A 23,729-nucleotide genomic window follows, 5' to 3' on the forward strand; every position below is an offset into this window, starting at 1 on the left:
GTTCGAGGCATGGTTCACATCAGGCAATGCTTTTTGTGAATAGCAAACTCAAATTTTGTGAATATTTTGTATTGGGCAATGCAGCTCAAACCAACATCTCCAATCTTGTCTCATTGATTGGACTCCAGGTTAGCTAATTCCTGACTACAATTAGTTTTTGGGGAAGTCATTAGCCTTGGGGTTCACATATTTTTTTCCAACCTACACTGTGAATGTTTAAATTATATATTCAATATAGACAAGAAAAATACAATGTGTGTCTTATTAGTTTAAGCACACTGTCTATTGTTGTGTCTTAGATGAAGATCAGATCAAATGTGATTCATTAATGCTGAAATCCAGGTAATTCCAAAGGGTTCACAGAATTTTTCTTGCCACTATATTCCATCGGTCCAAAGATTGGAAGTGTCTCCTTAGACGATAATTGGTTAAGGCTTGCAATAATACTTTTAGCCAAATAGGGGTATTTAGAGATTGAGTTTGGAAAACCGGAACTGGATCTACTACCACCTGCGCCTTAACTGACCAGGGGGCGGTTGTCGATAGCAGTGGAATTTAGGTTTACGAGCTTTTTAACTATGCATCTTTCCTTCATCCGCCGAAGCTGTAATGCCGCATTCAAATGCTAGTCGGAACTAGGAAACTGACATTTCAGACTTGCTAACTGGTTATTGTTACACACGTGCCGCGTTCAATTAATCAGCAAGTTGGACATTTCCTAGTTCCAACTAGTTTGTGAATGCAGCGCAACATAAATTTCCCAAAACAACACGCAGAGAGAACGAATGTTTGCTAAGTGCGCTTTTGAAGTGAAGTATGTGTCGATACTGGTAGGATCGATAGAACGACAATGCTGCTCTCGGATCAGCTTTCTCCATTCAAATCTTACCAATTACCATACCACTAGAATTATTCCACAATACTGAGGACGGATCTGCTCCTAGAAAGATATCACCTATGGCTGCAAATATTGAGTCGCCTTATTCTAACGCTTAACCTAAAATAATGCACTAAATCAAGATCATTGCGCACGTTAGGCTACAGATGAAATATAGACCCATTACCCAACAGAGCCTAGAAGTAGCAAAATATAATTCAATTGATTGAGCATGAAATTTGTCAACATAATGTAAATATGCCTATAACCTACTGTATTTATATTTTATTGCAGACATCTCGGTTTTAATTTTAAGCATTTTTTTTATACCTCGCTGGTTTGTATTATTTGCAAAGACATTGGCAACTTTATTTGTAGTCAATTTTGTTCTGAAGTTATCGGCGGGAACAGAGGGTAATAAACCACGTGATTCTATGTTCAGCGAATATCTCATGTGTATAAAATTACACGGGAGGGCGAAAAATAATCGACCGATGCGTTTAGCTGTTCTACGAGTGGTATGAGGCAAGCGTTAGATTACGAGCGTTTTCACGTGCAACGTTAATAATTATGGTTTTGGGATACAGCTCGGAGATTTAACGATGGTCCTACGAAATAATGTATTATTTAGTGTTGTGTAGTGGCTTTGCTGGCATGCATCCCACCAAGATTTACATGCTAAAATCGCCACTGCCCCTATGCAACCAGGGGTAACGCTTCTGTTAAAGGCCAGAAACCAGGGATTATCTTTCTGCTGCCACATATGTAAGGGTTGAGGGGGTGCTGAAACAGGGATTGGACCAAAGAAAAACACGAGAGAAAATGCATAAAGCCAACCGTTTTTTCTTGAACAGCAATTTCTGTTTTGAATTTTGGATAACTTTTGCCTTTGCTCCTGCCAGATAAAATAACCAAAAATGTTATGTGAACCTTTGTGAACGTTGACACCGGAAGTGTTCAAGTACCATCGGATATAACTGTTTTGAGCGAGTGAGCGCATGAACCAGTGAAAGCAGCGGCTAGATTTTTAATGTGACATTTTAAGTGCAGTTTTAGAGACGTGGTGAGTATTTGAAAATGTTGTCCCCTCTCAAAAGCTTACAACTTCACCACTTAGTGTGCAAACACTTATGACCACATGAGTGTTGACATCGAAATAGCTAGTTAGCTAACGTAAATACAACGCTAACGTTAGACTGATCAACTCTGCCCATCATCAATTCAGGTGCGATTTTTGCGCCAAACAAATTTTTACGCGCACATAGTTGCAAGCGTTCTGTGCACAACTGCATACATTGTAACATTGGATTTAATTCCAATGTGTAATGTTAAAGTGCTAGCTATATTAAGAGCGATTTCGTGCGCCACTATTGCTGTCTGTAGCTAGCTGAAGGTATGCAAAGGCTAAGCTTGTTATCTAGCTAGTTAACGTTAGCGGTCAATAGTGTTTAGCTAGCTACTGCTGCATAATGTGGTCTAGTTGAGTCATGATCAAGTTTCTTGACAGCAGTGTTACTTGTTATCAATTTCACCGGTCTCAATGCGTAGCTAACTTTATATATGGGATTTATTTTCTAGTAATATTCTTTCAGGTCAAAATAATCTAGCTAAGGGGTTCGCTGCTACGCTCTGTTCCAACACATTACTTTTGTCGACATTTTCAAATACAGAATTGTTCCTAGTCCTAGGTCTCAGAATTTATTTCCTTTGAGACGGTCAACCAACTGTCCCGCTTCATAATTTGAGGACATGGAGCAGAACAACAGTTTGCCTCCTTTCCAGGGTCTTGCCTCCCCTCAGGTAACTAATTTGATTAACACATTTCAGTGAGATGTTTTTGTTGTCAGTACAGCACACAACACAGGTTTGCTCAAATGTTTTAGATTCAACTAGCCTAATGGAGGGCTTGTTCTCACGTCTTTTAAAGGGGGCAATGACGCCTGGAATGCCCATCTTCAGCCCCATGATGCCCTATGGCAGTGGTCTGACTCCCCAACCTGTGACGAACACCAACAGCCTGTCTCTCCTGGAGGAGCAGCATCGGCAACAACAGCAGCAGCAGGCTTCGACTCAGCAGGGTGGGGTGTCAGGGGGCTCAGGACAGACGCCACAGCTTTATCACTCCCAAACGGTCACCACCACCACACTGCCGGGAAACACCCCTCTCTACACCGCTACACCGCTAACCCCCATGACACCCATCACACCTGCCACACCTGCCTCTGAGAGCTCTGGGATTGTCCCACAACTACAGTAAGTGTTCTTGAATAATGTGTTAGTCTCAACCACTATGTAGGTACTGCTATAAAGCTGAAACACAAGAAGCTAAAAGATTAAGGTGAATAGTGATGGTTTGATTTTTATAGTGATGTGACCATATCAACAAGGAGAATCTCCCTTCCTGATTGCATGGTTTATTTCCTTCCCTCTAGGAATATCGTATCCACTGTGAACTTGGGCTGCAAACTTGACTTGAAAACGATAGCACTCCGAGCTAGAAATGCTGAGTACAATCCAAAGGTAAGCATATTGTTATTATTAATTTGCAAATGAAAAATAATTTATTGCATACACAGATTAGCAGATGCTAACCATTTACCGTTGTGTGAATTCACCATGGTAGCAACGAAAAGTGAACAGTTTAGAGGTTATGGGAATTTTGGCAACAGTTCATCTGACTCATAACTGAATCTAAACATTACACTGTTGATTTGATGTGCATTTTACATTTACTGTACTATTCACCACATTATTTGATAACGAAATCTGAAAATACTCTGGATACATTCAGTAACATAAGACAATTTCTGGAGAATGTGGGGTAGGTGCAACAAAAAAATGACAAGGGTTTGTTTGAGAGGACTAACTGGTGTCTCCAAGTGGCCACACCTCCAATGTGCACAATTCCAAAATAATTTCAATGCACTTTTATGACTCAGTCTTCAACTGTAAGGTGCTTTATTTTTAGCTCTCCTGGCTGTGCCGTTGAGGAACTAGAGCAAGCACACTTGTGGTTGTTTTGTTTGGAACACATTCTCGCCATCACACAATAACTGTTTATGCAATCCAAAAGTGGTCCATTATAAATTGCAATCTGGGTCAGATGGGCATCATTTGAAAGTCTGTTCTATTGTCAACATGACTAGATAAGTTATAATATACGACACAACAGTGTTATGCTTTCACAATGCAATTCAGGGAAACGGATTATCATTTTGTTGCGCATAGGGGTCATGGGTGCATTCAGGTGCGTGTGCCGTGGTGAATTTTCTTCACAACAGACCAACAGCCTGGGTTGTTCTGAACAGAATATGTCGCCATGCCATCTTGTAACTGTACCTCAAACATGGTGATCATAAATGTTGACACTGAGTTTTTTTTATATGGAAATGTGAAGTGCACATTTGGGCTCACAGGTGTTGGGATTGCTTGGATCAAATTTTATTGGTCACAATACACATGGTTAGCAGATGTTATTGCGAGTGTAGCGAAATGCTTGTGCTTCTAGTTTCAACAGTGTAGCAATATCTAAAATAATATCTAACAATTCCACAACAAAAACCTAATACACACGTCTAAGTAAAAGAAAGGAATAACAATGTATAAATATATGGGTGAGCAATATCAGAGCGGCATAAGCTAAGATGCAATAGATAGCATAGAATACAGTATATACATATGAGTAATGCAAGATATGTCAAACATCAATAACAATATTTACATCAAAGCGGTGTTTATTATGGTTCTGAACATCTCATATTTCAAAATACATTGAGTCCTCTTAATTTACAGCATTTACCTCTGACAATTTTTATTTTTTTTGTGCAAAAGTTGCGGGAGGGATGGGGGCAACGTCGTGCGACGTGCTCAATCTCTGAACCCATACCGTGCTGTGAAGCGCAAAGCCAGAGCTCTGACGTCATGTATGGCATTTTACTCTACAGCCACTGCATTCCAATTTAGCTGTTTATCAGTGATCAAATCTCCTGTTTTCAACCCGTATATGGGTATGAGTGTAAAGAATTAAAGCAGGTGCAGCGAAATGCTTGATTCTAGCTCCAGCAGGGTGTGTCCAACGGTATAATGCTCATACACAAATCCCCGGCCCCCACAAAAAAAGAAACAAGAAATATCAGAAGAAGCAATGTCAGTCTGTAATATAAATATGTGGTGTGTGTGGTTAGTATGGACAATATATAAGTAATGGGTATGTACATCAGTAGTCAGGTAGCCTAGTGGTTAAGAGTGTTGGGCCAGTAACCGAAAGGTTGCTGGTTCAAATCCAAGAGCTGACTAGGTGGAAAAATCTGTCTGTGCCCTTCAGCAAGGCACTTAACCCTAATTGCTCCTGTAAGTCACTCTGGATAAGCTTGAGAGGATCTACAGAGAAGAATGGGAGAAACTCCCTAATACAGGTGTCCCAGGCTTGCAGCGTCATGCCCTAGAAGACTCCAGGCTGTAAACGCTGCCAAAGGTGCTTCAACAAAGTACTGAGGAAAGGGTCTGAATACTTATGTTAATGTGTTATTTTCTTTTTTTACCTATTTGCAAACATTTCTAACAAGCTGTTTTTACTTTGTCAATATGGGGTATTGTGTGTAGGTTGAAGAGACAATTTAATCAATGTTACGTTACAGCCTTATTCTAAAAATGTGGAAAAGGGAATTCAAAAAGTATTCAGACCCCATGTCGAGAGAACACAGCTCATCCTATATAATAACTAGTGCTGTACATACCTTTTCCAAATCATTGTCAGGGCCCAGGGAAAGGTGAAATGGGACCAAGTTAAAATGCCAACTAGAATGGGCCTGAAAGGAATGTTGCTTTTGGTCTGAGAATTTCCCACCAAGACACTGTTGTACTATTGAACAAATTCGCAACTTTGTCTTACAGCGATTTGCTGCTGTTATCATGAGAATACGAGAGCCAAGAACAACTGCACTTATCTTCAGCTCTGGGAAAATGGTGTGCACAGGAGCCAAAAGGTTAGAATCTTTCAACTAAGAAAAAAACACAAAACGTATGAGAACATCTATTTAAAGGCCTCATGCTCCCTCTTCCCCTCCAGTGAAGAGCAGTCCCGCCTGGCAGCCAGGAAATATGCCAGAGTCGTGCAGAAGTTGGGCTTCCCAGCCAAATTCCTTGACTTCAAGATACAGAACATGGTGGGCAGCTGTGATGTCAAATTCCCCATTCGGTTAGAGGGACTTGTATTAACTCACCAGCAGTTCAGCAGGTTTGTAAAATTCACTACTGCAATATTAGTCTGTTATATCTGAGGAGATGCATTGTCATACTTGGAGTTCTGTCATTTTGTTCATTATTTATAATACTGCGATTTGGTATTCCTAAAGTGATTTAGTACTGAGATCAAAGTAGGCCTAATCTTTTTCTTGTTTTACAGTTATGAACCGGAGTTGTTCCCTGGGCTAATCTATAGAATGATCAAACCCAGAATTGTCCTGTTGATATTCGTTTCAGGCAAAGTTGTATTAACAGGTGAGTTTTTCTCCTTTTCCTAATGACATACAGTGCCTTGAAAAAGTATTCACCCCTTGGTGTTTTTCTTATTTTATTGCATTACAACCTGTAATTTAAATATTTGTATTTCATGTAATGGACAAACAAAGTCAATTAATGAAATGAAAAAAACCAACTTGTTTAAAAAATATATATATGTATGAATATGTATGGAAAAGTGGTGCGTGCATATGTATTCACCCCCTTTGCTATGAAGCCCCTAAATAAGATCTGGTGTAACCAATTACCTTCAGAAGCCACATAAAGTCCACCTGTGCACAATCTAACTTATTAAGTGTCACATGATCTCTGTTCTGAAAGGCCCCAGTGTCTGCAACATCACTAAGCAAGGGGCACTACCAAGCAAGCGGCACTATGAAGACCAAGGAGCTCTCCAACAGGTCAGGGACAAAGTTGTGGAGAAGTACAGATCAGGGTTGGGTTATAAAAAATCTCAAACTTTGAGAATCCCACTGAGCATAATTTAAAACCATTATTAATAAATGGAAGTAATATAGCACAACAAACCTGCCAAGAGAGGGCCGCCCACCAAAACTCACGGACCAGGCAAGGAGGGCATTAATCGGAGGCAACAAAGATAACCCTGAAGGAGCTACAAAGCTCCACAGTGGAGATTGGAGTATCTGTCCATTGGACCACTTTAAGCCATACACTCCACAGAGCTGGGCTTTACAGAAGTGTCCAGAAAAAAAGCCATTGCTTAAAGAAAAAAATAAGCAAACGTGTTTGTCAAAAGGCATGTGGGAGACTCCCCGAAACAAGGTACTCTGGTCAGATGAGACTAAAATTTAGCTATTTGGCCATCAAGGAAACGCTATGTCTGGCGCAAGCCCATCACCCCGAGAATACCATCCCCACAGTGAAGCATGGTGGTGGATGTTTTTCATCGGCAGGGACTGGGAAACTGGTCAGAATTGAAGGAATGATGGATGGCGCTAAATACAGGGAAATTCTTGAGGGAAACCTGTTTCAGTCTTCCAGAGATTTGAGGTTCACCTTCCAGCAGGACAATGACTCTTAGCATACTGCTAAAGCAACACTTTAGTGGTTTAAGGGGAAACAAGTAAATGTCTTGGAATGGCCTAGTCAAAGCCCAGACCTCACCCAATTGAGAACCCATCCAACTTGAAGGAGCTGGCAAAAATCCCATTGGCTAGATGTGCCAAGTTTATAGAGACATACCCCAAGAGACTTGCAGCTGTAATTGCTGCAAAAGGTGGCTCTACAAAGTATTGACTTTGGGGGGCTGAATAGTTATGCACACAAGGTCTGTTTTTTATTTTTTTTATTTTCCATATTAAAAAAATATTTTGCATCTTCAAAGTGGTAGGCATGTTGTGTAAATCAAATGATACAAACCCCCCCCAAAATCCATTTTAATTCCAGGTTGTAAGGCAGCAAAATAGGAAAATGCCAAGGGGGTGAATACTTTGGCAAGCCACTGTAGAAAAAGGGAATTTTTGTCCTTAATTTTTGTCAAATGTAACTTGCTTATTTCAAGGTGCAAAGGTGAGAGGAGAAATTTATGAAGCATTTGAAAACATCTACCCCATCTTGAAAGGATTCAGGAAGACGACGTAAATATTTGTCTGCTTTTTCTTTTTTTTTAATGGTCACAGGGACACTTGTCCTATGTTATGACCTGTTACTTTGGGACTCTGATTGGACCTGTACAGTTTAATCAACAAATCAGGGACCCCTCCTATTCATCTTAAAGGGATACTTCTGAGATTTTGGCAATGAGGCCTTATCTACTTAGTCAGATGACCTCGTGGATACCATTTTTATGTCTGTTTCCAGTATGAAGGAAGTTAAAGGTAGTTTTGAGTTGATGCTAACTAACGTTGGCATGTTAGCTGATACCCGTAGACTTCGTCACTGCGCTAATGCTAGTTAGCACTGGCTCGCAAAACTACCTCTAACTTCCTTCATGCTGGACACATGGTATTCACGAGTAGATCTGAATCTGGGGGAGTAGATAAAGGTGATACTAGGAGAAATGCTGTATTTTAGCAGTTTTATTTATTTTTAAATGACTCTTGTTATTAAATAAGGCAGTCTGGCTGGCTCTTACATTTTTCTAAAGTAGGTTTTATTGTTAACCTACAGTTTCTCAGTGCATCTTTGTCCACACATTCCCTACAGACATTTTAAGATTCTTTAAATGTTTTTTAGTCTTTCATTGTTGTATGAAGAATCTCACTTGGGATTGTATCGCAGCAAAGCTTAACTACCCAATTTGTCATTATTTGAATGACTGGTACTGAAGGCAAGAAAATGGAACATTAATCATGCAGTCTTAGTCTGGATTTTAGAAATGGCATTAGTCATATCTGTATGTACCTCGAATGTATTATTTCTCATTCAGTTTTTGGTCATGATTGAAGAACCCTCATGTTTCAATGCTATAATGGACAAACTAGCCTAATTCACCATGGATTTTGTTTGTTTACACAATGTATTTTTGGTCTACCATGAAAGCCCTGTCAGTAATTTGTTCTAAATGTTATTTTGCTACCTTGTGCACAGTTAAATGTTTCCTTACCAATTGTGATCTCCTTCCTTTAGTTTAAAAAGCTTTGTCTTCAGGGTATGGCAAGATTTACAACAATCCAGGGAATGACTGTTCATGTATTTGAGACAGCATGACCAATTTAATGAATAGACTCACAATGTCACATGACATTAACATGCTAAGTGTGCTTTAATGCTCAAAAAATGACATTGCATTACAGAAATGTATTTAAATCAGTTGAAGCTATGCAAACTGTTAGTCCTATGACAAAACAAATGACATGTCTTTTGCTTATGGTGATAAAGAGCGTAACAACCTGAAGTTATATTCCTCAAAACAAAGTGTATGAGCGATTGGAAATGGAACAGATTGTGGCTGTCTATGCATAGTTTCTCTCGGAAAGGAAAGAACAGTTTAACGATGCAAAAAGCCCACTAAATATTTTCTTAACTAGGTACGTTTGGATTTTAATACAATTATTTCTGTTCTGTGAAATCTTGTTTCCAGATGAATTCAGAAGAGTACTTGTTGCCTTGGTCACAGCTGTCAGCACATGTGTAGACAGCCAAGGTTCCCCAGTCTATACTGGCATCAGGGCTGTCCACTTTCAGATCATTCAGTAGCTGGGGCATGACCTGTTGTGATGCAAAACACTATCAGCACATTGTCATTTATAAACAGCAAGCCTTAGAAGTTGAAACATTAAGGTCTGGTTTTCCAGACCCAGATTAAGTTCCATCCTGGATCAAAGATCTCCACCGAAAGTGTTAAGTCCAGGATTAGGCTTAATATGGGGTGTATTCATTAGTCGCAGCCCGCTGCAAAACATTTACTCTAGGATCTGAACAGAAAGAAAATTGAGGGACCTACCTGAATTTGTTTAATAGAAACTGTTTCTGTTGCAAATACCTGAAATTCGAAGATACGCCTGGAACCACATGAACAATGCGGGATGCCTTTCTCCACAGGAACATGTTCAGACGAAATCCAAAGAGGAGAGCCATCTCTAAAATATCGCAAAACCTACAATAACACAATATTATGGTCTTCAGTAATCTAGGAAACCCAGAACTAAAATCGTGTAATTGCATGAGATGTATGAAAATATACTAATAAGTCTCCACCCGGCTAAATGGAAACTCTTAGCCAGAGCATTCGCCGAATGTCACCTTCCCTTATGAAATTCTAAAGATGTGAACACCTGTGAAATTGTGATTTGTCCAAATGATCAGTGACAGAAAAAAATATGAGCACAGGAACAGAGTTCCTGATAAGTCTTTGCATCCCAGTCTTGACAGACGCTACGATACCATCCTAAATGATGTGTGTCTGTCCACGAGCGATTTGTTTAAAGTTAAAAAAAAAAAGATTCATTTCAGAGTAATCTACACGATGGCCAAATATATATTTGAGTAATTCTTATGCTCTTCATGTCTGAGGATTCTGCTTGAAGAGTTATGTTGTTACCTGATGTGGCTCTGAGGCAATCCTCCGTTTAAACTTTTGGAACACTTTGCCATCTTCGGTTTCATGCATGGCCATGTCTTCAAGTTCTGTCTCTGCCAAATCTGTGGAATAGAAGGCATGCTTTTATACAACAAAGTGTAATCATGTATAGACTCCTATTTAGGCTAGGTCCAATGCCAACATATTCTCTCATCCTTCTCCTTTTGGTGTCTTAATGGATCTGAAAAGACTAGGCATGTAAATGCAATGCAGTCTAATAACTTCTTACCGTCAACCGAGGAGCATTCCACATTATTCTGTGCGTCCCCCACCATTTGACTAGACTCTTCTTTCTGATGTTCCTCAGGCTCTGTGACCAGTTCCAACTCGGGGAACAGGAATGGGGAAGGCACTGCACTGGACGGCACTAAACATGTATTGAAAGTTTAATATTTATCTTTCAGGCAGGCAGAAAACACAATTTCATCATTATTACAAATAGTATGACAGTTTATGGTAGCAGTATAATTACCTTGTTTGCAACACTCTTTCTTGTGACAGTGTTTCCAGTCTATGGTCTGGTGTTCTTTGCTGCAGTAGGACACTGCATGGCATTTAGAGCAAACCTTTTGACCAGGACAGCCACAGAGCTTGCATAGTTTAACCCCTGAACCGTGGACGCCGGGGTCACGCTCAGTCCAATTGGGGTCTTCATCAGATGGAGGATTGTAGGGATAAAAGTCGTTTCTCCTTGGCAACTGGCAACGAAATACTGGAAAAGAGTAATCTCAATGTCAGCTTGAGCAGAATAAAAGCAGAGTAACATCATTAGTTTCAAGTTTTATTAGTCGTATGTACAGGATAAACATGGTTTACGGCGTCTAATGAAACGCGTACTTGCAGGTTCCTTCTGGACAATGCAACAATAAATAAAAGAATAGGAACATAAAGTAAATGTCTCAATAGAATAAACATTTTAGCATAAGTATAATACAGGAAGGGACAATTTATAGTCCAATATTTGTGTATTGGGGTATAAGTGTTTAAATTGTGCAGTATTAGCAATAGTAAATGAGTTTGCTAGCAGCCATTGTGGTGTGTGTGCTAAGGTGCAGAGAGTCAGTCCAGTTCAAGTGTTCTGCAGTCTCTGCTCTAATGGCTTGTAGATACTAACAGGCTCAGAGACAGTTTCTATCAGACCTCATGCTCCAATACGGTCTGCCCAATGGTAAGGGAATGAACAGCTCGTGGCTGAGGTGTGTGGGGTCCTTGATGATGCTGTGGGACTTCCTAGGGCATTGTTTCAAGTAGATGTCCTCGATGGGTGGGAACACGGCCCCCAGTGATGTACTAGGCCGTCTTCACCACCTGCTGGAAGGCCTTACGGTCGTGGACAGAGCAATTCACTGTCCCAGGCTGTGATATAACCGGTCAGGACGCTCTCGAATGTGCAGCAGTATTTGGAGAGGACCCGGGGTGGCATGCCATATTTCATCAGCCGCCTTCGGAAATATTGACACGGGTGGTGTTGGTCCATGTTAAGTCTTTGGTGATGTGGACGCCAAGGAACTTAAAATTGCTGACTCTACTGCAGTCCTGTTGATGTGGATCAGGGCATATTCCTGCCTCTGATTAATATAATCACTAATGTTGCACATCATAACTACACTCAAAAGGCTCAGCTGGACAAGGTGAGCTCACTATGGATCCCAGCAGCTTTGCAACTACCAAACAGCTTCCTCTTGCCAAGGAATGGATCTGGACCTTTGGTAGTGTCAAAGATTTGTATAACTAACCTAAGACCAAAGCCTGATATTTTAAAATGGAGCAAACGAGTCAGAGGGGGCAGAGCCAAGCAGGAGTTAGCGAGATCCTATTGGTGCGTTGTAGCATGTATCTGCATTCTTCTGTTAAGGGAACGCCTACTCTGAAGTGCACGTGTGAAATAACTAAACTTGCCCTTGCACTACTTAAAAAAATAATAATAATACTTTGGCAAAAGGTAAAAATCAACAAAACTTAGTCCACTCTGTTTGACTATAGTTTTGAGAACAGAAAACTATTGACGTCAAACGTTTCATCGATGAGTAAATTGGCATTATGTCGGCCAAAATCCATCTGGCTCCATCTTCCACTGCCGACCACTGGGCTTCCTCTCACCATATTTGATATTGAGTGGAAACGCCAACCGGATGCTTCACACTTATCCAATCGTTGAAATATCTGGCTCATTGTTCCATCTGTGGTAATGTGCTTGCCCTCTAACAGGTTTGCAAATTCAAACCCCACTCCAACTGTGCAACGCAGTAGCTAACGTTACACTGGTGGATAATCCAAGCCTTTTAGTGTGCCCCTCTCCTTCCCTGACCATGTGACTATAGGTGTGATGTTGATGGAAATGGAAATGCAATAGCTAGTTTGCTAACTGCTATTTACCTTTCAGGCAACGGCTGTCGTTTCGTGAATAGCAGTCTGGTGTCTTGCAGCAGAATACAAAAAGAGTTCGGTGAAAACTTCTATCCTGTCCAGTTATTGGAGCGTAAACTTGCAAGAGAAATGCGGTAGGAAGTTGGCATTTCCCACATGCTAACTCAGGAAGACCTGGGATGTCCAACTGACTCAACCATGCAGGTTTGCCTCCAACTTTGCTGGGGAACTGATGACTCTGTAGTCGCCAGTGTTCGGCCTCCTCCAAAAAACCAAGAGCAACCCCTGTTTCTGCCATAGTGTTAATTTTACTATTTACCAAGTAACGTTGATTTGATCGTATTCCTTCAATCGCTGGCTAGCTGTCTGTCACAACAAATTCCAACGTGCGTCACTGTTGTAACTTTAGAATATGTCCGTAGTGGAACAATACTTTTTGGAGGTAAAAGTTCCGTGTAATTCGCGCTCCTGCCATATCGCCTATTTGCAATTAAAACACTTTAGAGAGGGAACAGTGTGATGACCTTATTATAGTTGAAGAGATCACTAGAATAAATGAACACCTTAAAAATAATACGTCTCCTGGGACTGATGGTTTTACAAACGTTTTATCAACAGTTAGCCCCATTTCTGTTGGAGTTTTTTTCTGAAAGCATTGCAAATAATGCTCTCCCTCCCAGTTTGACTCAAGGTCTGATTACATTAATACCTAAGCCCAATAAATATTTGCTTCTCGATAACTGGCGTCCAATCTGTCTGCTCAATAACGACTACAAAATATTAGCCTCTATATTTGCAAAAAGAATGAAGGCAGTATTGGGCTCAATTATAGAACATTTACACTTTAGTCATTTAGCAGACGCTCTTATCCAGAGCGACTTACAGTAGTGAATGCATACATTTCATGCAATTTTTTATTTTTTTTGTACTGGCCCCCCGTGGGAATCGAACCCACAACACTGGCGTTGCAAACACCATGCTCTACCAACTGTTCCCCAATCTGGCTTCATGAGGAACATACATATATCTAATAATATCCGACTGGTGTTAGACCTTATTAACTATTCTGATCTAATCTTCCAAGATAGTTTTATTGTATTCTTAAACTTTTATAAAGCCTTCTTACAGTGGAACTTGAGTTTCTATTTCTCTCCCTTGAGAAATTTGGTTTTGGGGAATTATTTTGTAGTACTATTAAAATTCTTTATATGAATGGGACCAGTGTCATTAAATTAAAGCATGGCACTTCTCCTAGATTTGATTTGGAAGAGGAATTAGGCAAGGATGCCCAATTTCGATTTACCTCTTCCTGCTTGCAACCCAACTTCTTACAAGTTTTTTTTTTTTAAATCCAGCGATATAAAAGGGATCTCTATTGTTGACAGATATTATCATGTCAGTTTGCAGATGACACCACCCTCTTTTTGAAAGATACCAGGGATCGAGAGTCCCATAGGGTGGTGCACAATTGGCCCAGGGTCGTCCGGGTTTGGGGAGGGTTTGCCCGGTGTAGGCTGTCATTGTAAATAAGAATTTGTTCTTAGAGATTTTCAATATAGCGTCTTTCATGTCACAGTCCACATGATGGCAGACTTGAGCTACTGTATCATCGCTCAGCCATTTCATCCGACAGAAGTGTTGTTGGTGAGCTCAAACAGGCTGAGGGATACAAATGTAAGAATTGTGTCCAATTTATGTAACAATTTAACCATCAATAGTAGAGCATTGGAAACCATTGAACAGACGAAGCCTTAGAAATTAGTTAATAAAAAAAAAACATTTTTGCACAAAAATAATCAAATTCTACCTCATACAGAGTAGGATATATTTGCAATCTACGGGGGGCTTGCTTGTTGCTATTGGTCAATGGTGCAAAGTTTTTTCTGACTCAGTGGTGTTTGATGATGTCATGTTGCTCACGAGTAGAAGGCTGAGCTTTTTTTACAGTCATAGGTCTGAGTAGGTGAGGAGAGTGCAAACTACAACTTTGGAAAAGATTCGGGAAATACATTTCTAATCATACGGGGTGGAAACATTTTCACCTATTGGATTTATTGCTTGAGGAATTAATTTCTGTACAATGGGGGATTGACATCAAGGTGTCTACGTCGTCTTTGTAGAAAGGCAACACTTTTTCCAGCCATGGAACACTACAGTAGATAAGGGACAGTTCTTGTGAAAGTCCCGTTGATGTCAGATCTTGGAAACGAATGCTTTCGCGTTACTAGGATTAACTGGTTGCTGGACAGTTCCATTGGCGATGCCACCCCAGGGCGACGGAGATTATAAACCTGTAGCGGTGTCGGCGAAGGTCCCACCGGTTCCTCCTCCGAGGGTTCGGAGCAGAGAGTCGTTTTCGGGCTCCAAGTGTCGGCCCGGTGGCGGAGAGCGCAAAGTGAAGTGTGTGCTTGTCGGTGACGGCGCAGTTGGGAAGACGAGCTTGATTGTCAGCTACACCACAAATGGATATCCAACTAAATATGTCCCAACTGCTTTTGATAATTTTTCAGGTAACTTGACAAATATGTGCCTTTTTAAGTCGGGTAGGCTATTAGGACCTATTGGGGTCCTATTGGGCTATGCAATTAATTGTTTTTATCTGGCACTTTTAACAGCACAGGTGTTACCTGAAAAACAGCTATTGTTTTCTATTAATTCTATTTTTGAACTCAACCTCAGACTTACAACAATCTAACGGTTTTTTTTTTTAGTAAAATTTCTGTCAACTGTCTGCTGCCATACATTGGCAACAGGAAGACTGGTAATTGTTATACTCAATAGTTTGTCCATAACAACACTATTCTGGCCTTAACAGTATTTAATTGCATTGTGGTTACCAATTTATTCTTTGTTATATTGGCTGATTAAATGTATAATTTGTTGTATTTGTTCTTTCAGCGGTCGTGGCAGTTGATGGCAAGCCAGTTAAACTGCAGCTTTGTGACACAGCTGGGCAGGTTTGTAATTCAAATACACCTATAGGACAGTTTCATATGATCACTACAATCCTGGAATTGTAAAGGATTCGTTAAAAATAAAGAAGTTGACCTTTTTTCTGTTCCTAAGTGTCTCAAACTTCTTCTACCCCCCTATGCATTACTAGGCAACTACACGTACGGAATGGGTTCAAATGGTCTACTAGTGTAGGGAAGATAAGGGTTCTGTCTAAATTGATGCGCTCCAGTAGTGTTTTTGTCCAGTCATGAGTCTGCACCAGAAATGAGGTTACTCAGATAAATGCTGTCTCCCCCACATGTGAGGGGGTAACAGGCTTGGGGGGATTACAAATAGGAAACTTTATAAGTGTAATGAATTGAATCTGAGCCTGGAAAGGAACCGTATCTTCGGCACAGTTGGGGCTGGTCAGAGGAAACGCGAGATGGGTCTGTTTCTGAGGAGCAGAGCAGGCTGGAGAGAGTCAGCAGTGGAAAACAGCCCAGGAAAGCAGGCAAAGAGAGATCCAGAGTGCTTCTGTCTAGACACAGAGAGAGTCCCTGGCTGGAAGCTGAGCTCTGTGGGTCCATAGGGTTCTGCTTTGTCTCTTTGCAGAAAGTGCAGCGAGGCTCTGAGGTGATGGGCTTTTTATTAGACACCAATGCTTTTCAATTGTTTTCAAATAATGTTTTACAAGACAATGCAAGCCTTGGTTATATTGAAAAATAATCAAGATGACATTTCCGTTTGCATGAATATTTCGCTTTCATGAAACAGCCCAAAATAATAGTGAAAGCACATGCACCACCTGAGATAATGGCTGAGCCAATTCAACAAAATAATAGTTATTACCTTTTCAATGCTCAATGTCACCCTGCTCCTCTGGGCATAACTGAGTCCACGTATTTAGCTTACTAAGCATGCAGAAGACTGCCTGAATACCAAATACAGGATCTCTCACTGTCAATGTTTTAGTATTTTATTGGGATCCCCATTAGCTGTTGCTGAAGCAGCAGCTACTCTTCCTGGGGATGTTGTTGACCTCATTGGGTTCCTGATACCGCTAATTAACTCCCAGCCAATCAGAAATTATCTGGAGACCCTTTGCTGCTACCCTCTGAGGAGGGAAATGCACTATAAAAATCTCAGGAAGCAATGGGTACACACAAGCTGGGTGTATCAGAGAAACAGATGAGAGAGTGATAGAATGCACGTTTGTCAATTAACAACAAAATATAATCTCAGTGGAATGCCAGCGTTATCTTCCCTCCTTTAGAACCTGATGTATTGGAGATATGCAAACGTAATATGAACGTTGTGTAATACGTTTGCCAGATAAAATGACTGAACACACATTAGCGAAGATAAGCACACATATTGGCTTCAGTGCAATGGCCCAGCTGCCACTTATACCTGATATAAAGGATGTCACCGCTCCACTTATACCTGATATAAAGGATGTCACCGCTCCACTTATACCTGATATAAAGGATGTCACCGCTCCACTCGGGCTCTTTAGCTGGTGATATAAATGATGTCACCGCTCCACTCGGGCTCTTTAGCTGGTGATATAAATGATGTCACCGCTCCACTCGGGCTCTTTAGCTGGTGATATAAATTATGTCACCGCTCCACTCGAGCTCTTTAGCTGGTGATATAAATTATGTCACCGCTCCACTCGGGCTCTTTAGCTGGTGATATAAATGATGTCACCGCTCCACTCGGGCTCTTTAGCTGGTGATATAAATGATGTCACCGCACCACCCAGGGGCTCTTTAGCTGGTGATATAAATGATGTCACCGCTCCACCCAGGGGCTCTTTAGCTGGTGATATAAATGATGTCACCGCTCCACCCAGGGGCTCTTTAGCTGGTGATATAAATGATGTCACCGCTCCACCCAGGGGCTCTTTAGCTGGTGATATAAATGATGTCACAGCTCCACTCGGGCTCTTTAGCTGGTGATATAAATGATGTCACTGCTCCACTCGGGCTCTTTAGCTGGTGATATAAATGATGTCACCGCTCCACTCGGGCTCTTTAGCTGGTGATATAAATGATGTCACCGCTCCACTCGGGCTCTTTAGCTGGTGATATAAATGATGTCACCGCTCCACTCGGGCTCTTTAGCTGGTGATATAAATGATGTCACCGCTCCACTCGGGCTCTTTAGCTGGTGATATAAATGATGTCACCGCTCCACTCGGGCTCTTTAGCTGGTGATATAAATGATGTCACCGCTCCACTCGGGCTCTTTAGCTGGTGATATAAATGATGTCACCGCTCCACTCGGGCTCTTTAGCTGGTGATATAAATGATGTCACCGCTCCACTCGGGCTCTTTGGCTGGTGATATAAATGATGTCACTGCTCCACTCAGGGGCTCTTTAGCTGGTGATATAAATGATGTCACAGCTCCACTCGGGCTCTTTAGCTGGTGATATAAATGATGTCACCGCTCCACCCAGGGGCTCTTTAGCTGGTGATATAAATGATGTCACCGCTCCACCCAGGGCTCTTTAGCTGGTGATATAAATGATGTCACCGCTCCACCCAGGGGCTCTTTAGCTGGTGATGTTAATGATGTCACCGCTCCACTCGGGCTCTTTAGCTGGTGATATAAATGATGTCACCGCTCCACCCAGGGGCTCTTTAGCTGGTGATATAAATTATGTCACCGCTCCACCCAGGGGCTCTTTAGCTGGTGATGTTAATGATGTTACCGCTCCATTCAGGGGCTCGTTAACTGGTAATGTAAATTATGTCACTGCTCCACTAATGGGCTCTTTAGCTGGTGATGTAAATTTTGTCACCGCTCCACTCAGGGGCTCTTTAACTGGTGATATAAATGATGTCACCGCTCCACTCAGGGACTCTTTAGCTGGTGATGTAAATGATGTCACTGCTCCAGGGGCAGACAAAGTGTGGACTATGGTTCATGGTCTTATGTATACTAAACAAAAATATAAAGTGTTGTTTTCATGAGCTGAAATAAAATCCCAGATATTTCCCATACGCACAAAAAGCTTGTTTCTCTCTAATTTTGTGCACTAATTTGTTTACATCCCTGTTAGTGAGCATTTCTCCTTTGCCAAGATAATCCATCCACCTGACAGGTGTTGCATATCAAGACGCTGATTAAACAAAAGGATCATTACACAGGTGCACCTTGTGCTAGGGACAATAAAAGGCCATATGCAGTTTTGTTACACAACACAATGCCACAGATGTCTCAAGTTTTGAGGGAATGTGCAATTGGCATGATGACTGCAGGAATTTCCACCAGAGCTGTTGCCAGATATTTGAATGTTAATTTCTCTACCATAAGCTGCCTCCGTCATTTTAGAGAATTTGGCAGTACGTCCTCCCGGCCTCACAACCACAGACCACGTGTAACCACGCCAGCCCAGTACCTCCACATCCGGCTTCTTCACCTGCAGGATCGTTTGAGGGGGGGTTGGGTTGGGGGGGGGGGGGGTGCTAAGGAGTATTTCTGTCTATAATAAAGCCCTTTTGTGGGTAAAAACTGATTCTGATTGGCTGGACCTAGCTTTCTAGTTGGTTGGCCTATGCCCTCCAAGGCCCACCCATGGCTGCACCCCTGCCCAGTCATGTCAAATCCATAGATTAGGGCCTAATTTCCTCATATGAACTGTAACTCAGTAAAATCTTTGAAATTGTTGCATATTGCGTGTATATTTTATGTTCAGTTTAATTATTTAAATCTATAATATAGTCATGTTCTAGCAATTTAACAATGCTCTCTCTCTACAATTTAGCTATTGGTAGTTTTTCTATTTAGCATTCATGCTAGTGTATTATATGCTGGTCGGCATGAACAGTACCTTCATTACTAAATGGCATGTCAGTCAGCAACATTAGAGGAAATTAAAATCAACTGTAGGCTACGCTGAAAGAGCTGTCTCTAATCAGAAACACTACGGCATGTCACGCAAACTGAAACTGATACAGGTGTCATGGGTTGTCAGGTTGTGGACACAGATTGTGTGTTCCTGCCTGCCAGAGACACTTTGTCATCAGGCTGAGGCGCCACTAGTTACAGCCATGCACATGGTGACATCATAGCCAATGAGGGCAGGATTTTCCTTCTCTTGGCTATGACTATGCCCTTGTCAACCCTCTACACTCTTAGAAAAAAGGGTTATTCGGCTGTCCCCATAGGAGAACCCTTTTTGGTTCCAGGTAGAACCCTTTTTGGTTTTAGGTAGAACTCTTTTGGGTTCCATGTAGAACCCTCTGTGGAAAGGGTTCTACCTGGAACCAAAAAAGGTTCTTCAAAGGGTTCTCCTATGGGGACAGCCAAATAACCCTTTTAGGTTCTAGATGGCACCTTTTTTTGTAAGTGTACTCAAAGACCTTTTCACAAGGAGGGCTACTGAGTTGATCTTGCCCATTCTCGGTTCTACTTGTTATCAGGTCGTGTCATGAACCCCCCTCTCCTCTCCATTCCTCCCTGCAGGATGAGTTTGACAAGCTGCGTCCGCTCTGCTACACCAATGCAGACATCTTCCTGCTGTGCTTCAGTGTCGTCAGCCCCTCCTCCTTCCAGAACGTAACAGAGAAATGGGTGCTGGAGATTCGCCGGCACTGCCCGCAGGCGCCGGTGGTTCTGGTGGGCACCCAGTCAGACCTGCGGGAGGATGTTAATGTTCTGATTGAGCTGGCCAAGTACAGAGAGAGGCCTGTGGTGCCCCAGGAGGCCCAGCAGTGTGCCGAGGACATGAGGGCCGTGTCATACATGGAGTGCTCGTCACTCACCCAGAAGAACCTCAAAGAGGTGTTTGACGCAGCCATCGTGGCCAGCATCCAGCACTCCGACAGTCAGCAGCAGCAGCATCGACTGAAAAAACGGACTCCAGACAAGATGAAGAAGCTTTCTAAGTCATGGTGGAAGAAGTACTGTTGCGTGGTTTAGCCTCGATCTGTGTGACAGGACGAACACATGGGTTCCAATTCTGCTTCCATGTCAGCACGTTAACAGACTTCAGTGGCAGTAAGGAAAACAGTGACTGGAATATGGACGAAGGTCTGGTCTGGAGTATCTGAGTTATGTGTAGGTTAGGCCTCAATGACCCCATGCTATTTTTGCTTTACCAACGTGAGCTGCACTGGAGACAGAGCTGACTTCCCTCAAAGTCTTCATTGACTTTCCACTGCCTTATATCCATGATCCTGGGGGGACACAGCTTCTACATGGTCAACCGTGGAAGATGAAGCCCCCTTGATAACCAGGAGGGCTTATGTTGTTATATCATTGTTTTATTAACCTGGTTTACTCTGACCTTTCCCATGGTAAGTGTACAGTATGTAAACTCAGATTCTATTAGCATATGAGATTGAGTCAACTTTCCGATGTGGGATTTACCATCTCTTTGATTTAGCAGTGCCTATGGTAAAAAAAAAAATCTGTGCAGTAATCAGATAATGCGAGTTCATTATTTTAATGCTTGTTCTTTCAGCCCATATTGGAGAGCCTCATTTGGCTTGTTGTCTAATATACAAACCACTCAGAAACATAGAAAATTGAGCTCTGCTAATGTTTTTCAGAATTTCTAACTGTTGTTTACATTAGGACACACATTAGGACACTGTCCAAGCTCATATGAGGGTCACAGTCTCTAGCTATGTGCTGGAATTCTAACTAGACTTGTTGACCTTTGGTTCAATTCACCATAGCACCACCTGAGGAGTTTTAAACAAACACCACCATGGCAACATTTAAAGGGCTCCTTATGTGCATCAAATGCATGTGACATGTCCCCTATTTATTTATGTCAGAAGCTAGGTTTCCATCCAATTGGGGATAACCTAGCTACTTTCATGATAATATTCTAAAATCCACATAAAGAAAATATGTGCATTTTCCCTCCATTGGTCTTTCACCACCCTGTGAAGTTCATCATGACATATTTCATCTGTAGCCTAATAAACTGCATGGTTTCCTGAGTCATAGTGGGAGGACCACACAGCATATCATCTCGTGACTCCAAGTGACTACTTCGATATGATGGTTATTATATCAAAAGTTGCGCATAAAGATGTTTCCACCGCCATTTCTCTCATAATTAATTCTACTGACACAAAAAGATCCCACAATGTCGAACAAAAAATTATCTGTCGGCATTTATATCATTGTTCAGAAAATTCCTGTTTCTATCACAGCTGTCATGATTTTTTTATATACGGCATGACTACTCGCATAAAAACTATAGATGGAAATGTGGTTAGTAGGTACACTATATATACAAAAGTATGTGGACACCTCTTCAAATGAGTAGATTTGGCTATTTCAGCCACACCCGTTGCTGACAGGTGTGTAAAATCGAGCACACAATCTCCATAGACAAACATTAGCAGTAGAATGGCCTTACTGAAGAGCTCAGTGACTTTATAGGATGCCACCTTTCCAACACGTCAGTTCGTCAAATTTCTGCCCTTCTAAAGCTTCCCCGGTCAACTAAGTGCTGTTATTGTGAAGTGGAAAGGTCTAGGAGCAACAACAGCTCAGGCGCGAAGGGAGGCCACACATTGCTCACAGAACGGGACCGCGGAGTGCTGAAGCGCGTAGAAATCATCTGTCCTCGATTTCAACACTCACTACCAAGTTTCCAACCATTTAAGGAAGCTACGTCAGCATATCGAGAGCTTCATGAAATGGGTTTCCATGGCCCAAGCAGCTGCACACAAGCCTAAGATCACCATGCGCAATGCCAAGCATCGGCTGGAGTGGTGTAAAGCTTGCCACCATTGGACTCTGGAGCAATGGAAACACATTCTCTGGAGTTTATTTTTTACCTTTATTTAACTAGGTAAGTCAGTAAAGAACAAATTCTTATTTTCAATGACGGCCTAGGAACAGTGGGTTAACTGCCTTGTTCGGGGCACAACGACAGATTTTTACTTTGTCAGCTCGGGGATGCAATCTTGCAACCTTTCGGTTACTAGTCCAACGCTCTAACCACTAGGCTACCTGCCACTACCTCACTGGTAGTCCGACAGTTCCAGTAAAGGGAATACTTAACGCTATAGCATACAATGACATTCAAGACGATTCTGTGCTTCCAACTTTGTGGCAACAGTTTGGGGAAGGTCCTTTGCTGTTTCAGCATGACAATGCCCCCACGCACAAAGCGAGGTCCATACAGAAATGGTTTGTCAAGATCAGTGTGGAAGAACTTGACTGGCCTGCATAGAGCCCTGACCTCAACCCCATTGAAAACCTTTGGGATGAATTGGAACGCCGACTGCGAGCCAGGCCTAATCACCCAACATCAGTGCCCGACCTCACTAATGCTCTTGTGGCTGAATGGAAGCAAGTTCTTGCAGCAATGTTCCAACATCTAGTGGAAAGCCTTCCCAGAAGAGTGGAGGCTGTTATAGCAGCAAAGGTAGGATCAACTCCATATTAATGCCCATGATTTTGGAATGAGATGTTCGACGAGCAGGTGTCCACATACTTTTGGTCATGTAGTGGATGTGTTGGTCTACTGTGAGGAAGGGACGAAATGCCTTTTTATGATTATTCCAGGAGTTTGAGAGTGGAAGAAAACGATTGAATTTTACATTACATACAGTACGTCAACCCATAGGGCTAATTTGTATGTCAATTGTTTACCGTCCACGTTGTACACAAGCACGTCACTTATGTGAGTCAACATTTCTATGTTGTTAAATTGTTTTGATCTTTTTCCATTCGAGAGTCACACAGATCATGTACTAATACTCCTTTAGGGTTGTTAGTTTTGAAATGTTAAGCATTATTTTATAGCAACGAATGATGATTATTCTCTCCAAAAATGAAATCAAGGTTTTCAACATTTCAATGCAATATATCTTTACTGTGAATGATGAACTATATGTATATTCACTGTAATATTTTGTTTACTGTATGAATGTAGATCCTTTCTTCTTAGTCCAAATAAATACCGTGGTATCATGTTTCCATTACTCTGGGGTGTTACAATATCTGC

The 23,729-nt window shown here is 41.7% G+C and overlaps 3 protein-coding genes across 4 annotated transcripts; 2 read left to right on the plus strand and 1 right to left on the minus strand.

Moving 5' to 3' along the window:
* The first annotated feature begins 1,335 nt into the window (after positions 1 to 1,335).
* tbp (TATA box binding protein) lies at positions 1,336 to 9,254 on the plus strand. 2 transcript variants are annotated; one of them, XM_014209992.2, is made up of 8 exons: positions 1,336 to 1,940; positions 2,548 to 2,677; positions 2,805 to 3,130; positions 3,310 to 3,397; positions 5,771 to 5,862; positions 5,946 to 6,113; positions 6,282 to 6,376; positions 7,920 to 9,254. In XM_014209992.2, the coding sequence occupies exons 2-8, from the start codon at positions 2,627 to 2,629 to the stop codon at positions 7,997 to 7,999; spliced, it is 900 nt and encodes a 299-aa protein (XP_014065467.1). In that variant the 5' UTR covers positions 1,336 to 1,940; positions 2,548 to 2,626; the 3' UTR covers positions 8,000 to 9,254.
* Positions 9,106 to 13,171, minus strand: pdcd2 (programmed cell death 2). The gene is given in 6 exon segments (NM_001141194.1): positions 9,106 to 9,568; positions 9,843 to 9,956; positions 10,401 to 10,501; positions 10,669 to 10,806; positions 10,912 to 11,151; positions 12,816 to 13,171. Coding segments are annotated over 6 exon segments (1,041 nt in total). The 5' UTR covers positions 13,105 to 13,171; the 3' UTR covers positions 9,106 to 9,409.
* Positions 13,172 to 14,580: 1,409 nt separating this feature from the next.
* Positions 14,581 to 22,536, plus strand: LOC106610710 (rho-related GTP-binding protein RhoU-like). The gene is made up of 3 exons (XM_014210211.2): positions 14,581 to 15,316; positions 15,705 to 15,763; positions 20,219 to 22,536. Exons 1-3 carry the CDS (start codon positions 15,067 to 15,069, stop codon positions 20,672 to 20,674), a joined length of 765 nt encoding a protein of 254 aa, XP_014065686.1. The 5' UTR covers positions 14,581 to 15,066; the 3' UTR covers positions 20,675 to 22,536.
* The last annotated feature ends 1,193 nt before the right edge of the window (positions 22,537 to 23,729 follow it).

This window comes from Salmo salar, chromosome ssa01 (genome assembly GCF_905237065.1).
Source record: "Salmo salar chromosome ssa01, Ssal_v3.1, whole genome shotgun sequence".
Taxonomy (NCBI): domain Eukaryota; kingdom Metazoa; phylum Chordata; class Actinopteri; order Salmoniformes; family Salmonidae; genus Salmo; species Salmo salar.

Bases quoted from the DNA above. Each gene is read 5' to 3' on its own strand.
- tbp (XM_014209992.2), top strand. From the start codon at position 2,627: ATGGAGCAGAACAACAGTTTGCCTCCTTTCCAGGGTCTTGCCTCCCCT. The intron at 3,131-3,309 runs GTAAGTGTTCTT...CCTTCCCTCTAG, and splicing joins GGGATTGTCCCACAACTACA to GAATATCGTATCCACTGTGA. The intron at 6,377-7,919 runs GTGAGTTTTTCT...GCTTATTTCAAG, and splicing joins AGGCAAAGTTGTATTAACAG to GTGCAAAGGTGAGAGGAGAA.
- LOC106610710 (XM_014210211.2), top strand. From the start codon at position 15,067: ATGCCACCCCAGGGCGACGGAGATTATAAACCTGTAGCGGTGTCGGCG. The intron at 15,317-15,704 runs GTAACTTGACAA...TTGTTCTTTCAG, and splicing joins TGCTTTTGATAATTTTTCAG to CGGTCGTGGCAGTTGATGGC. The intron at 15,764-20,218 runs GTTTGTAATTCA...TCCTCCCTGCAG, and splicing joins TTTGTGACACAGCTGGGCAG to GATGAGTTTGACAAGCTGCG.